The following is a 17001-nucleotide window of genomic DNA, read 5'->3' on the forward strand; positions in this document are numbered from 1 at the left end:
GTTATCCTTTCCATAATCTTCTTAATTCATTCTCTGAGGTATGTGCTGTATGTGGTTTACATGTGTGCGCAGTATGTTGACTATATATTGTCAGAGGGCAAAAAACATCTCTTTGGACCAAACTAAAAATGGAACCAACTGGTGACATTTTGTTGCTTTATTACACTGTAGAAAAAAATATTTGCACTTTCAAGATGAGTCTGTACAACATGTACTTAGATTTTTGCAGAGCATCTGCACTCTGTGCAGGAATAATTGTTCAAAATATGTTTGTTGCTCTTTTTTTGGTGCCATGAGTGAAAACAAAGAGCAGACATGTCCTGTTCTTTGAATTTGTAAGGCAACAGTAGAAAAAGGCCAAAGAAAAGATAATCCATTAAATCCAGAGTCTGTTTAAGATTCAAACCAGCAAAGAAAGAACGGAGCGTCTTCCCAAATGTTTCTCTTGTAAATCCTTGAGGGCCAAAGAAGAGTTTTTGTCGGATTTCCACAGGACACTTGGTTTCATTGTGTTTTCCTGCCCTGCAGAGAGAGAACACAGGCAATCAATGGTATTCTTAAGTCAGTGAACTGTCAGGAGAGAATAGATCAGCTATGGGTGGCGTTCATGCTCGGGCGAGCGCGTCTCTCTTTTACCTCCTTCCTCATCACGAGCTCATGCTGTATGATTGGATTCTGGATGTTGGCTGTGTGTGTGTGGTCTGACCAGCACTCGGAGCTCTCAGCCTGGATCACTGCTCCACCATGGGGAAGGTTTCTAAAGCAGCGTGTTGTTCATTTGTAGCTTCCAGTCTCATCTGCGCAACAGTGGAAACAAGGCCAGATTACCAGCTGGTGGCGGCTCAGACATCGAACTGTTTGGAAAAAACAACAGGCTGAGTTGTAGAAGTTTTTACAACTTTTGGTATTTTAGGTGATCAAACTCATCAAATTTTTCCTCAGAGTCAACAGATCCCACATGATGAGAAATGGTTTCGGACATCTGTGTGAACCGTACGGTGTTGCAGAATAATCTGAGTTGTGGATAAATATTATTTAAACTTTCAATAAAGATGGGTGTGTCTGTGCTGTCTTTAACAGGTTTCTGAAGCTCAGAGTGAGCTGCTTCTCCATTGCCATCTTGGCAGGGTCAGACTCCGCCCCCTAACTCACAGCGAATCAAAAAATGGGTAAAGGGATGGGGCATGTTTTAAGTTGAAACTCTGGTGCATGTCATTTTGTGGCAAGCAGACGCTAAACGACCTGTCATTCAGACTCGATCCAGTATTGGGTCAAAATTCAACAAATCATGAGCATTTTGGTTAAAATCATGTAGATGTAAGTGATTGTGCCACTCACCTGAACAAAGGTGGCCATTATTCCTTGACCTCTTTCTTTGGAAGACTTCTGATCTCACTGCTGAGTGCCCTCAGTTGGCGCCCCCGTTGAAGTGCTCCAGCACGGTGGCGTTTGTCCTCTCAAACAGCCACTGCTGGCCGGGGGAGGACGGGTCACATGTGCTCATGAAGACCCGCCGCTCGTTCGGGCTGCTGTCGATGCAGCTGTTGCTGACCGGGTGGTACAGACTCTTATCCTGGAGGAAGGATATGGAGGACCACAGCGGACACATTAATTAAAAAGAGGAATTTCAAAAAGGATTTGAAAACGCAACTTTAAAACAGTCATTTAAATCACCATTTAGAAAATACACTAATGAATTCCCAAATGAATAACCAAATTTACACCAAAATGCATTTTGAAAAACAGAAATAAATAATGAATTTGCAAACTGAATTAAAAAATAAAATTTTTAATAAGTCTTTTAAAAGGGCAATTCCATCTTCTATTGGATATCCATTTGTGACGCCGGGTTAACTGCTGTCTGTCCCTTTGTTTCCCAAAAAGCTGGTTCGTATTATTCGTACTGGCATCCTCCTGATACATTGGCTGAAACTCAATGGTTGCTGTACCAGTAAATGGCGACATGTTTCAAATGCAATATGATCTATTTATGAGTCAAATATTCACCTAAAAAAAATGTTTTGTTTATTAATCCTTGTGTATGAAAATACTGTAATTTTGTTTATCTGGGTCTCAGTTGTTCCATGCTGTTTCATCACTCCCTGTTCAGCTTTTTTTTTGAAGGAAACCTGCTGGACACCAATTTCTAATCTGTGTCAGGTCCACAGCCTCTACGGTGTATGTCACTGTAATTCAAAAACAAACAAAACAAAGAAAAGAAAAGAAACTAAATCAATACGATTGCTTGCTCTTCATAAGCCATGCTCAGAGCAGCTCACCAAACAAAACCCACCTAACTTCGCACAGCAGAAAGCATCTTTTTATGAAGAGCACTCCATGAAAAGATAAAGAGCATGATAAAAAGGTCCTTCATGTTCAGTTTCGTAAATAAATAAATACGTGGTTCATTAAGGTTTTTCTCTGCTGGCGAATAAAGAAGCATCTTTGGGTAACCTATTGGCCTTTCTTTGCTAATGTAGTCAAGAGAAGCCAGGTGTTGTGAGGATTTTTTTAAATCTTCTATTCAGTCATCATGCTTGGACACTGTGACATCAGATTTATAAAGAATCTATAACAAATCAGTGCTCTTCAGCTTAAACGTTCGAATGTTTTTTTTCCACACTATTCATAAACACAGGAAAGTTTCATCCTGTGGTTATAAAATACAGTAACAAAGATACACTTGATAAGGTACTCAAAAAAGAAAAGAAAATACACCTCTCTTAGGGGGTCAGGTGTGTCCAGGTGGGTTTGGGCTTGATGACTGCTATGTTGTGACATCACAAAATTACACAAGTCTTAACGGTTGATTATAAAGCTCGGTTTCTGAATACAGGCTGTGTGCATTTCAGTAGTCTGTTGACTGAGTCTTTCGTACTTTCACAGTATTAATAACTGCTTAATAATTAAAATGACTTGGAAATCTCATTTTATACAATGTGGAACCTTTAAAATACCTTTCACCTGACATGGCCATTTGATGCATTTTGATCCATACATATAGTAGCACAGAATCACATACAGTATACAAAAAAAACTAACAAAAACAAAACAAAAAACCTTGACACCAAAAGACAGAAGCTGTGTAAGTACATGTTTTATGTTTTATGTTTACCAAATGATGATTAGCTGACCAAAGAAACCACAACAGCAATGGGAACACAGAGAAGACGATACAAGAAAAAAAACTCAACAGTATCACTTTCTGCAAGTAGTGTAACTCCAACCCCCGACCCCCCAACGTACCTTCCTGTAGCGCCACAGCTGGTTCCCCTTCATGCCGTGACAGTCGTACAGGGTGACGGGGCTGTTGTGGGAGACTGCGTCAAAGCAAACCTTCCTTGTGTGCATGGGGTCGCCAACTCGAATATCCTCCCTCCAGCCAAACGTCAACACCTGCAGAGAACATCACACTGTTTCTGTCCTCCCATCGATTTTTCTGAAATGTCTCCCATACTGTTATCCACGATTCTGTCGTTTCTAAGTCTCCAAACTTTTAGTTTTGCACTAAATAAATTATTGTTTATGAATTACTACATATTTCCTGAAGATGCAGAGTTGTTGGCTGAATAGACAAGAAAGAAGTTAAACAGGTAACTTGTTGGTAAATTGGATGGCGCCAAGAACACATGTACATTATTTACCGTTTCCATTAAATAAATCACTGTCACTGCCATTTCATATTAAACATTTAGTATGTTTGTAGCATCACATTATTTTTATCTTGCTTGTGAAAAGCTTGCATGTTTGGCACCTAACAACTAACATCAATTCCAAATGACAGATTTAAATTCTATACTATGCAAGTCCGCTCGCTTTTCCGCTTTTTTGGTTACACTCCTCTCGCCCATGTGCATTTGTTTACAATGAAGCCGGTGAAAAAACAATAAACGGAGCGGGTGATAACGTTACATAACATATACGAAGTTACGACTTGTGTGTTTGTGTAGTCTTAACCGTCATAAACAAAAGATTACGGGTTACGGAGCGCGTCTGTGTCACGGTGTGCAGAGACGAGAGCTGGGACACCGGGGCCGCGACCGAGTACTACACTGATGTTGCATGGTTGGTTTTCAGCCATGAGACGCCAGGTGGAGACCCTCCGTTCTCACTCGTAACAAGTCACAAGTCATGTAGTTAACTTTCACAATTACTCCGGAGCTTTTTAATTAAGGTAAAAATGTAGCATAGCCACGGGAGAAATCCTGCTTAGCTCCTCTTATAATAATAAACTAACATTGTTTCACGTGTGTATTAGCTCGAGAACATTAGCGTGTACATCACATCTTATTAAAATCAAAGTACATCTGGAGCTAATGGGAATTTGGTCATTCGTTTGTCTCCCATGAAATTAAGGGACAACTGTGAGGAGTCAGAGTATAATTACTGGGTTTTTGGGGGCTGTAAATATCAGTTTCAAATGTCAGACAGTACAAATAATATTTATTGGAATATTTCACTCTAGAGCCACTGGATTGGAACTACTGAACAAAGCGAACTGGCTTTTCAATGAGCAGGTCAGACAAATTGTTTATTCTAAGCTCTTCAGAGAAAGACTAGAGAAAGAATGACCGCTCACCTGTCCATGACTCCAGCCCACCTCACCCCGGCCCTTCACACAGTTCTCTAGACGGACAGGACTCCCTGACACAAAGTGTTTGATCTCCATGCACATGTCACTGCCCATGTTTCGTATCTACAACACACACACACATACAGAGATACACACACATAAATGCATGTGCAGAGAGTGGAGAAGTCCAGCTTGCTGTTTGTACTCACATCAGAGCCCAGAGGCAGATTTGGCCCAGGTAGTTTACAGGTTTAGAGGAGGAGAAGGAAAAAAAAACATGTTGTTATTGCAAACATGTTTCATCACTGATTCTTGTCTGTCGGCATCACTGGGAATTTTGTTATCGCCATCTCCAGCTTGGTGCTCAGGCTCTTTGCTTTTTTTTTTTTTAAGTGAAGAACGAACGCCTGTAGTAAAATAAACAATATATATATTGTATATCTTCCGTGAAGTTTTTCGACTTATTATGGCTACTCTTGTGTTCCAAAAAAGGTCAAAAACATCAGAGTAGTTTGTGAGGAGGAGGTCTAAGACTCACTAAAAAATAAGCACTTGCAGAGAGACAGTTTCAACAATAGGTTTGGAATTTATTTACATAAACAAAAATGATCTCCAGGTTGACTTCAAACAACGAGCAAAATAAATAAATCTTATTTAGCGGTCGAGAAACTGTTTCACTCCTCACTTGCCTCACTCCTCCAACACCAAAAAAACAGACCCCAAGAAACAAGCTGTTCTCACTCCCTAATCACAGGAGGAGGATGGCCTGACTGGAAAAAACTATTATAATAAAAAATAGTTTATCTACAATTGACTGTCTATCCTGAATAGTCATCATTATTATCATTATCCTTAGCATTTCCAAATAATCCACAAGAATTAATAGGATCTCATAGGCTCCAACAGTATATGGTGTTTTGGTGGTCACCTTTGTATCCAGTGCACCGATTGTGCAGCTTAAGCCTGCCACACACATAAAGATTTTATAAATCTCAACCGATTTATTATCTGTGAGAGACCCCACACATGAAGATAAAAAATCTGTGATTGAACAGTTTTGATCGTATTGTGTGTGGTGTGCTGCGATATTCCAAACACAGCACACCACACACATTAAGATTTTTCAGAATCTTGACCCTCTGGTCAGAAAACAATCCGGCATCAGCAGCGATACCAGGGGTGTCGTTGTAGCTACTCTTTCGGGTCTATTTCCGGATTGGACAATGAGAGCGACGTAATTTTTTTTTTAATGAAAGCGGGACACTTCAGCCTTTACAACGATCCCATCTGTGTGTGTCTGTGGCTCCGGACGCCGAGCAGTCAAGCGGCTGTCCAATAGGGAGCCGTACGCTGTCACATGACGGGCTGTGAGCGGCGGTCACATGATCGTTTAAACATGGCTGCTGTATTGCCAGCTGTTGCCGGCTACGAGCGCTACTGTCTTTGCTATCAGCTATCAGGAAACCTCCCGTGTGCGTGAATGTCTGTGTGAACCTCATGTAATGCCAGGGCTCAGGGCTGCACTGTGGCTCTCTGTGAGGTTGCCGGTGCTGTGTGGAGAAGTGGCTTGTTGCCGCGAGCAGCATGCAGAGCTCGGCAAGCAGGCGCTTCTCCGCACAACACCGGCTCTCCACACACAAGATGACTTTTGATTGAAACGGCCACCGAAGTCGGCCCCGATAATCGTAAATATTGAACATGTTTAATACTTACGATTATCGGCGCCGAACGTTTTCCGAGCCGATTGTCGGGGGAATTTTGACTCTTAACACACCACACACTACAAGAGAATCTTATAAGATAATCTTAAGACCTTAAGATAATCGGGCGGTGTCTGTCCGTGGTCGGAAGGGGGAAAATCGGGGCAAAATCAGCCCGATTATCTTTATGTGTGTGGCAGGCATTAGAGATAATTTCAGAGCAGAAACTGTTTTCAGCTTAAGGGATGACGCTCCATCCACCTCAGTTGGACTGAGTTAGTTGGGGAAGGAGCCTTTAGGCATTAAAAAAGTTTTGCAAAGTAAAAGCTGCTGAAGAAACTGCTGACATTTTCAAATAATATTTTTTTTTTCAACTTTGCTCTCAGCTAGGGGACAATCTTTATTCATTTTTATTTCTCCTTTTCTCAGAAAATGTTTCCCTCTTATTTCTGCCTCAGTTATTTCTTTGGATCTGAAATAATAGGAAAGCAGACGACCTCCATTCGCCACAAACAAACTTTAAGTGAACATATTAGTGCTGACAGCAGGTGGGAGTTCATTAGCTTATTATCAGACGGCTTCGTTCTCCCACGCACTTGTCTGTCAGGTGTGCATTAGAGCATTTGCAATACATGTCGGAGATGATGAAATTTGCTGAGTGAATGAATTCAGATTGACTGATGATGTTATGAAACCAGAGAAGTAACAAACTTTCAGGATCAATCTGAGCCGTTAATTAGGTGGAAGTTTGTACTTCAGTTGCATCATTGTTGTTGCAATTTCAGGTAACACATTTACTAACCTGTGTCAAATCTTTTCTGTGTAACATATGAATCCAATCTAATCTACATTGAATTGAATTCCAACACATTCACTAAAGTGCTTTCGTAAATGTACCTCTCCCCATGCAGCAGCAGGGGGCTCCACTGGTGGGTAGTGTTTGGGCAGATCCCAGGCCACATCGCTCATGAACCACTTGAAGCTCTTGCAATTGAGCCGGTTCCTGAGCTCCTTCTGCGACGTCATGTCGCCCGCCGACAGGTGGCGATACTCGGGCCGGCGCTGGTAGACGTATTCTGCGTATTCGTCCATCCAAACCTCGGCCACACGCTTTAAATTCTAAAAATCACAATCAAAGTGAGTCAAGTTTGTAGTAGGATAATATTAGTGTTTGGCTAACACAAGGTTAGCGTCTCACAGATGAGCCTCTCACAAATATCCACTCCATTCTGCTGGTTTTGTTGTTGATCTGTCTCAGGAGGAAGTTTGCCCTGGTTACATGCTGTCATTCTGACATCCCACCATTCCGACATACCGCTATTCCGACATGCGAACGTCCCACCATTCCGAGAAGGCTTTCAACATACTAAGGAAATGACTCCCTTCTTTAAGACATGCTGATAGACGAATACCCACATGGTTGTTCGTATCTACGCAGCAGAGCGCAGACAGGGACTAATCTGCCTGTCTAGCCACTACCTGCTCTTTTTACTAAACTTAACCAACTCCTTTCTTCACTGCCTAAGCTCAACCAGTGCAAAATCTTTTGGTGTAAAAAATACGCTATTGAAGGAATTGTCGGAAAGGCAGGCAAAAATTGTCTGAATGACGGGACTTTTGATAGTAAATTGAGTGTTGCCATTTAGACAATTAGAGGCCTATGTCAGACTGGTGGGATGTCAGAATGGTGGTTGCCCCCTGTTTGCCCTGACGGTGGCATCTATTTCCTGATTCTGTCTCAGGACAGGGGGGGGGAAACAACAGTTGCAACTTTGCTGCATTTGTAAAAACATTTCCCCTGTTGACATTCACTTTGAGCCAGCTGTAGTCAAGCAGCAGCAGATAAAATGTTAGCAAATAAAGACGTTTAACCTGTGAAGAGAACCCCCACTGAGGTCATTTTTTTTAGTAAATGTTCTGATGTAAATGTTCAGCTTCATCTGCAGGTTCAGCTGATTCAGGGCTATCAGCATTCCACTGAGGTCCAGTTTAAAGTTGGTCTGAATTAAAAAAAAAAAAAAAAAAAAAAAAAGGACAAAACAAAGGCCAGTGCCTTCCAGTTGCATACTGAGTCAAACGGAGCCAAGTTTCAGGCTGCGGCAGAGGCATACATAATGAATGGCGCTCAGCTACACCCTGGATGATTTAGTGCTTTTAGACAATTTCCCTCTCTGTGTAGGTGCTTTGGGGGAACAAAGAAACTTAAGCTCATTCTTCACAGGAGCACCTGCAAAGGCTAGGAGTTGTAGATAGTAGACACACTGCTCACGGCCACTTCTCATCTGGTGGTCTTTTGTGAGTAGATGCTAAGCGGACTGTAAAGTGCTTTCATGCAAGGAAGTGAAAGTGGAGACTACTTAGTAAAGAAGCCACTAAAAGGCATGCTCTCACACTCAGGCAATGGGTGTGTATGTGGTCAGTGTGTGTCTGTGTGTTTATTAGTGTTCTTGAGCTTAATTAGAAAGCTTATTTATTCCATCTTGTGAGTTAATGTATTCAGTTACACTGATTTTAGTTCATTTTCACTGTTTGGCCAAGTTGAGGGACGCAGATGTTGTTTTTACAGTGTCTGTGCTGCGGGTGTGTGGGTGTGTGGGTGTGTGTATCTGCATGAAATGACTTTTCCCGACTCCTGAATATTTCCTGTGCTGAAATACATTTGGTTTCACATCAAACCAAAATTTCAGTGCAACACGAAGCCAAACATGTTGTTTTTGAAAACCAAATTTAACTCATTTAGATGCTGAAGAGCCTTACGTGTGTGATAGTGTGTGCGCACGCGCGTGCACGTGTGTGTGTGTGTGTGTGTGTGTGAACAATGGCGAATACTAATACAATTAAAGATAGATAGATATCACCTTTATACCAAGAGTATAATTGGATTTTCCCTCATGTGTTGTTTGTTTAATCAAGAGGAATTAATGAGAAGCGCTTTTTCAAGAGACCAGGAAACCAGAAGGAGGAACTACAGAATGTGAGAGTGACTATACTAAACATAAATGGACTTATTGTTGCTGTCAAAATGCTTTGATTTAAACAACACCTGACAACAGACAACAGACATGATGAAAACCAGCCCCCAGCTTTAATATGAGCTGATACTGACTCCAAAAGGATATTCATAGCTTAGCTTATTAAAAAGCTTTCATTAAAGGGACACTACAACTAACCAGCTGATAGTAAATACATACTCTCATCTTAAAACATGAATTAATTGATCCATAAAATTGTGGTAAACATAGACTTAACTACCAGCCCACTCTCAAGTCCAAATCCCCCTCCCTCAGTATCATCACGGAGGCCTTGTCCGTCTTTATATATATTGTCTATGCTTGTGCTCTATCAAAGGGGAAAGAGTCCTGTTTGTCTTCCATTTGTAGGTTATAAGGTTTTTTGGTGGCTCTCAAGGTGACGTTGAACAGGTAATACAATCATGGTGCCATGTAACCTAACATATAAACAAAGGCCGAGATTGGACTGACCTTTGAACAGCCACACTGCCCTTTGATTAGCCCTGTAATCAATCACACTGATACTATAGGTCCTACCTACATTGAAAAAGAAAAGAAGGTTCCACCGCACACAATGGGGTACATTCAATTAATTTATTGTTAAAAACAGCAGCAATGCGTTTCGCCCTGTGGGCTTCATCAGGCTTGTTGTAATATGACTTGGCCTTGGGTTTGTTGGAGGTTGATATGACACCACTGAAGGCTTGTATCAGACTGTTACAGAAAATCTGTCACTGATCTGCTGCATTGTATTTCATCATGAACCGTGGAGGCGCACAATGTGAAGAATTACCTTTGCCAAGCTGATCCCACCAGGGACCTTGTAGGGGACGTACTTCCTATAGATGTGTCCTACCCTGGAGCAGGGGATGTCCTCCATCCGACCACCACACATCCACACCTACAGGCACACACGGATCAAGAGAGTTAGAAAGCACTTGTATTCTGAAGTGTTGTTCATATTAAGCTCCAAAGACAGAAAACTGTGGAAAGGTAAAGGAAGGTGAAGTGAGGGGGATGATCAAGGAGGCAGGACAGCTCAGAAGAGAGAGGCATGAAGTACAGTGGGTTTAACAGACTTATAAATCCTGGGAGACTAAAAGGAGAGAGGAGTGAGTGCAGGACGAGCGGCAATAAAGATGAGATTGGCAGGGCAGCGGAGGAAGAAGAGGAGGCACGAAAAACAAATGATGATATAATGGCGACCTGACTTCACCTGAGCACCAAGGTCAAATAAGAGACACAGCCGGGTTGTGTGTTATAGAAGTATTTTAACTTTGTTGTTATTAGAGAAGCATAAGCAAAATGACAGCTGCAAAAACTGCCGAGTGCTGTAACTTTTCAGGAAAAGAGGGCATGCAGTCTCTTTGAATGTTTTTTGACATTGTAGGATGAGGCTTTAATATGTTTTAAGCACCCTAATGCGCTTGTCTTAAACAAAAATAAACCTTCCTTTACAGCAATTTGCCACATTTCCGCTCCTTTCACTTGTCTATCGCTCGTAACAGAGGCATCCAGCAGTGGCTCCTCGTTTTAATCCTCCAACTATAATGAATAACAACTGTGATGATTCTTTTTCTTGGCTGGCAAAGCTGGAAATAAACCATGAGAAAGAAAGGGAGATGATGAAGAGGACAGAGAAGAAAAGAAAAACCTAGAGACGGCAGATGAGACGGAAAAAGGGGGTTTTGTTTTCAAGACAATAGCAAAATGAAACTTGGAGGAATGAAAGGCAGGATTTACATGACAACAAACAAGGAGAGTATGGACGCAGAGACGCAGCGCTCTTCCAAATTGTTTCTACACAGTGTAAAGGCCTTTAATATGTAAATAGGATGTATGCTGTTTGAAGGTTGGAGGCAGGTTGAAGCTGTGGGGAGTTTAGAAACGTGGACTGAAATAATGGAACATGAAATATAAATGTTTTACATGTGACTTCATGGTGGAGGACATAGAGCTGAACAGAGGAATAGAGGCCACGGTCGACCTCACATCCATCTGACTTCAAGTTGACTGCAGTGCACTTAACAGGCGTGAACATATAATCATATGCCGACTGTATTCACTGCTGCACTGAACCCCCCTAATAATGAAGTCCAGGTGCATAATAGTCTATTACATATGCAGCAACTTCATAGGGGACTTGATGCCAGTGGAAAAGGAGAGGCTGTATAAAAAGGATTGAGGTCTTTCAACCTTTGAATGATACAGAAATTTGCTTTCCAAAGACCAGGCTGACACCGCTTTTCCACCAAGGTAGTTCTGGGGCTCGTTTGGACCAAATGCCAAAGTTGTTATCAGTTTCTCTATTTTAGACAGACAAAGAACTGAAACCAGTTCCAGTTAGGCACTACTGTAACACTCGGTTACTTGGCTGGTGTAGAATGAGGAACTGCCTACATCAGGATCAAGACATGAAGACATGGAGACGTTGTGACGTGGCTCTATCGTGGCTCTCTGGAAAGTGGAAAGAAGACTCTAAGGGTGTTTTCACACCTGCAGTGTTAGTGCACACTAAATTTAGATCGTACTAAATTTGGTCCCGTTTGGGTCAGTGTGAAAGCATCAAGCAATAATAACTGTCTTCTAAACTTTTGTCTTATATGACTCTGAGACCAAAGGTTCGACACATTCTATTGTATAATCCAATAAACAGATTGCCTTCAATTTAAGCAGATTTGTTTTCCCCAGAGGATCAAGCATTTCCATCAATGACACTATATTGGCATATCACACATTTCATGCTCACAAAGGATTATATATGTTTGCTGATTTTGACCATGGACCGTTTTCTGTATCACCTGCAATGCTGAAAAAATTGCTGTCTTTTTTTAAAAATCTTCTTTATTTATTTTTACTGTGAGACACAAATGTTCCCATCTCAATTAAATATGTCCTAATTTAGGATCATTACAGCATTGTGTTTCTGTATTTAAATGTTTGCACTGACAAACTGACACAGAAAAAAGTAAATCTTTCAATCTCTGAAAGCCAATTAGCATCAACCTTACTGCAACAAGCGAAGAAGCTGGACTGCTAATTATTCTTATGATGAATTAAACACTGGTGTTAGTCTTATTAAAAATGTTTATTGCATTAGTGGATAGTGTTTTCTCAACTGCTCATTTCAAGGTCAAGAGTGTACCGTTGAGCTAAAATCAGCAAGATACATCTACCTTTCTACCTGGGGAATATATGATCTCCTGCATATTTGGATCTACCTTGAGGCCTCCTCCCAGTTGGATGTCCCAGTAGGCTTCCTAATGAACCATCTCAGCTTGCTTGCAGCTGTGGTCGGGGCTTTCCCACCCTCATCCACCCTGTTGAGTTAGCTTACTATTCTGGTCGCTACCCAAAGCTCATGACTGCAAGTGATGGTTGTGGTCACTTGGATTGAGTTTACTTATTGTTCCACAGCAACTTGCAACATAGGGATAATTTCAAGCAGCAGCCAGCCAGCACTGTGCTATTAAACCACCCAGCCATGACCAGCAGGTCCACCTGACCCAGTGTTGACATCACTGTCACCACAGAACAACAACAGTCTCCCTGGTCGATTGCACATGGAGAAAAGCTTCAGCACCGGTGAAACGGCTCACAACACATGACGGTACACGGCTCAGCTGATAGTAAGGAACTACAGAACAACAGAATTCACTCCAGCTGATGAATAAATCATATTGCTGCAAGAGAAAATCCAGAACTGATTTAGAGTGCAACAAAAACTGGAGTTGTTTCTATTGGTGTCTGAATAAAACATTAGCACATGTACAGTAGTTCTGTGAACCAGCATATTTTCAGAGGTCCTGGTCATGTGCTTTCAGTAGAATAATGAACAACAATCAATGTAAAGTAAACTTAAAGCTCTAAAGTTAGCGCTTCGATTTTGTGTTCAGTTTGTTTGTCCCCAGGATCTGAGAAAAATAAAAAATATGTTGTCCAACCTCAACAAACTTTTTTGAGAGTTACAAGTTACAAGTATTTTATTTTCCTCAGATCCCAGGGACAAACAAACTACAACAAACCTTCAGAAGTGTCTCCTGAAATAGCGCATTTATGGGCAGACCTACGGAGCCCGAGAAATGACATGGACAAAAAAAAAAAAATCGTGGCCACAATATAGATATAATGTGCGCACAAAATACTTATTTGTGGCCACGAAATAGTATAACTATACGTGCGCACAAAAATGCTGTGTGTATGTGAAAATGCTCTGATGGACTTGAATGGGAGTGAAGCGTTACAGCGTGCACATCGGACACAGAGACCAAAGTCCGACAGTGCAGCGAGGAGAACAGCACGTGAGGAAGATGAAGATGAGCTAATGAACGATGAGCTTGGTCGCTAATGTGTAAAAATAAACAATTTAGAAATAAAAGCCTCCCTGTGATAAAAGCCTGCCTCCAATAAAGGCCGTCGGCCGTAGCCTACGTCACACTGAGCTGTCAGATGCAGCCTGACTCTTCTATGCCAGATGCCAGATGCCTGGCTGTCTCTCTTTACACCACATCCTCACACTTTTCCCTCTGTTCCTGTCATAATTACTATGCCCACTGAATGTCATTTTTCACCAAAACATAACCGTACGTAAATATGCCCACTATAATAACCTGCTGCCCAGAAGACCTATGGACTTTACTTATTTTTTTTTACAGGTGGACATGTAATATGTTGAATTTTATTTGTCCAAAACACACTGACCTGTTCAAAATGTAAAGAGCAATAATTTCTTTATTAGTTACCGTACTAAATGCAGTGAATAAAATGCCTCAGCTCTAATCCTGTGTCCCTGATATTAAAATAATTGTTATATGCAAAATATGTGTAGGACAGTGTATTTATATTATTCTTACATTAAAATCTTCTCTCCCTGTTTAATATTCTTTGATGACTCATCCTCAATCTGGGGGTGTACACACATAAATGTGCAGACTCAGTTCACCCTATACAGTAGCTCATCTACATACACGTCATATCTAACCTTGTGAACACATCTACGGCAGCGAAAGTTTCAAGGATAAAGTTTAGAAAGGGCTGTCGCAGTCTCATCCATTCTCAGTAATTCAGAAAAGCAGTGACCTACGACCTTGTGCTTTTCTTATGTTTTAATCTCATACATAAAGGTAAAGAGAAAGCAGTGACATTGTTTTTCTTGGCCGGAACAGACTGTTTGATTGTGTTGTCATGGAAACAAGCAGCAGCCCATTGATGCATTATCATGCTGGCATTATTTTAACAAGTGTTAATTATTAAGGGGAAGGTTTTATGTCAGCATCGGGAATTCTGAATGATAGAGAAATACATGCCTGTAGAAAACCTTCTCCAACCAACTGTTAATAAACTTTTACTTTGAAAATATATATTTTTTTTTTATAAATGTACATAGCTCTGTCGCTGAGAACAGTTTGCATAACTTAAACTTCAATACAAAAGAATCCACTGCACCCTGTCATCTCAGCTCTGCGTGTCTAAGGTCAGATTTCCTCTGCGCCCTGCGAGGCTGGAGGTTCTGACATTATCTTGCTGTGTGAGCTGGAAACACTCAGCGCTCCCATACCAGTGTCACTGGGATGGAGCTTAGATTAGCCGTACCGCTGAATGAGGCGTCCGTGTTTCACAATGCGAGCAGGGCCTGGCTGTCTGTGGCAGCAGCAGTTTGGTTGTAAGGATTAGTATGAGAGCCTGTTAATCTTCTCACCTCAGGAGACTGGCTGTCTGCGCTGTATCAGCTAATGGGGATCTTAATAAAAAGGAAACCAAATTGAATATCTGAGGGTATAAAGTAGACTTAAGAGGCACAGCAAGCCATTTGCTGATAGCAAAATTTAATTGTATGATAATCTTGACCAAAATAATAACCTTGGTTTGGGATATTATCTCAATAATTACTTAAATAAGATGAAAAGCTTCAAAACAGTATTTAAACATAAGAGCTTTTCACACCAGGCTCAGCCCCGGGGTCACGCCTGGTGATAGCCATGGCCTATCATTCCTTCCACACTGACAACTTTAAATGGGAGAAATCCTCACCTCCTGCTCAGGGCTTTTTAAACACTCTAGTGCGTGGTAATCTTTTTAGATTTTAAGGTTAAGGCAGGATTAGACCTCTGCATTACAGTCTACAGCAGTCCAGTCGAAGGTCATGTATTCACCACCAGAACACCAGACTGTGAAGTTTTTCTCTTATTTGATGATGTGTTCACTGGCAAAAATGTAACAGAAAAGTTTATGTTTTCTTCGAAATGGACCCTTAAAGCGGTATTTCGGATCTTTTGACATGTAGCTATATGACATCCTTATTAGCAGCGTCGTGCATCAACACTACTGCGTCCTGTGAGCAGAGTTCCGGCCTGGTTTTGGTGTTGACGAAGGTTGTTCGGCTAGTTGGCTAGGGTCACAAAAATAAAGCGTTTTGCTTCTCAAAACAAAATGCGCTCAAAAGAGTAATACATTTGCACAAAATCGTTGTCCACGAAAAAGTCAGACCTCCCAATTGATAGGCGCTATTTTCTCTCCCTTCATATCACTGCAGCCTGTCGACAGCTGTTCACGTTTCCAAAGGGATACCTTTATGAACCTGAATATACAGATGCCAAACTTTGTCAGATGGCGTTACAACGGACAGTGAGAGAAAGGAGGGACAGAGAAGTGGTCCAAGCTGAAGTTGGACCCACAGCTGTAGCTGTGAGAGACAGGGTGACCGGGTGATCAGGGTGAGACATCTGCATGTGCATCACCTGCAAGGACGGTGCCGCCAAAAAAAAGAGAAAAGGAAGGTGCTGCACTCTCCAGCCGGTTCACCTGTAGCTCACCTGCAGCTGTCAGAGGAGCCTCTGCTAGTTCTCTCTCTTCAGCCTGGTGTTTGGCTGCACTTTGTATAAAAAGAGTTCAGCATGTGAAGATCTAACCGCCACCTGATCATCTCTGCCAATCGGTGCAGCGGAGCCAGAGCACAGTGGATGTGGCTGGTGTGTAGCCAGCTGGTGTGTCCTCAATCCCTGATAGAGGATCTGGTTGCCGATCGGGACATTGTTTCATTAAAGCCTATGGCAAGAAGCCTGTTGCCTAATAGCAATGTCTATGATAGGAAAACAGTGAAATATATACAGCAAATCAGACAGATTTTTGTTGTTACTGCCTGGATAATCACGTCTGCACCATTTTTAATATATTTTCTTGTATAATAATATATTTATCGCTCTAGATCTCACATTAACTCTCTCGCGTCGCAGCAGTCGTCATCAGACCATGTAAACACCGTGAAACAGGTGATGGAAACGTGCACAGTTGTCGACAGGCTGCAGAGCGCAGTGATATGAAGGGAGAGAAAATAGCGCCTATAGCGATTGTGAGGTCTGACTTTTTTCATGGACAACGGTTTTGTGATGCAAATGTATTACTCTTCTGAACGCATTTTGTTTTGAGAAGCAAAACGCTTTATTTTTGTGACACCAGCCAACTAGCTGAACAACCTTCGTCAACACCAAAACCAGACCAGAACTCTGCTCATGGGGCGCAGTAGGGGGAAAGTCACTGTTGATGCACGACACTGCTAATAAGGATGTCATATAGCTACATGTCAAAAGATCATAAATATCCTTTTAAAGGCATTTTCTGATCTGATACTGCTGCTGCAAGATGGCCAGAAATATTTACCTTCCAACAACTATTGAAAATGATATGATTTAACTGTATATGAACTGGGACATGGTATAAA

At 41.6% G+C, this 17001-nt stretch overlaps 1 protein-coding gene across 1 annotated transcript in view; it reads right to left on the reverse strand.

Moving 5' to 3' along the window:
- Nucleotides 1-1408: 1408 nt before the first annotated feature.
- Nucleotides 1409-17001, reverse strand: part of LOC310997496 (polypeptide N-acetylgalactosaminyltransferase 10-like) — a gene marked incomplete at both ends in the record, with an annotated part of 76702 nt that continues 61109 nt past the window's right edge. The window contains 5 exons of the mRNA XM_083987206.1: nucleotides 1409-1573; nucleotides 3247-3396; nucleotides 4580-4696; nucleotides 7171-7392; nucleotides 10078-10185. Coding sequence (XP_083843332.1) covers nucleotides 1409-1573; nucleotides 3247-3396; nucleotides 4580-4696; nucleotides 7171-7392; nucleotides 10078-10185 — 762 coding nt within the window. The remainder of the gene's footprint in view (nucleotides 1574-3246; nucleotides 3397-4579; nucleotides 4697-7170; nucleotides 7393-10077; nucleotides 10186-17001) is intronic.

Source organism: Trachurus trachurus, assembly GCF_905171665.1.
Source record: "Trachurus trachurus genome assembly, chromosome: 14".
In the NCBI taxonomy this organism is placed as follows: Eukaryota; Metazoa; Chordata; class Actinopteri; order Carangiformes; family Carangidae; genus Trachurus; species Trachurus trachurus.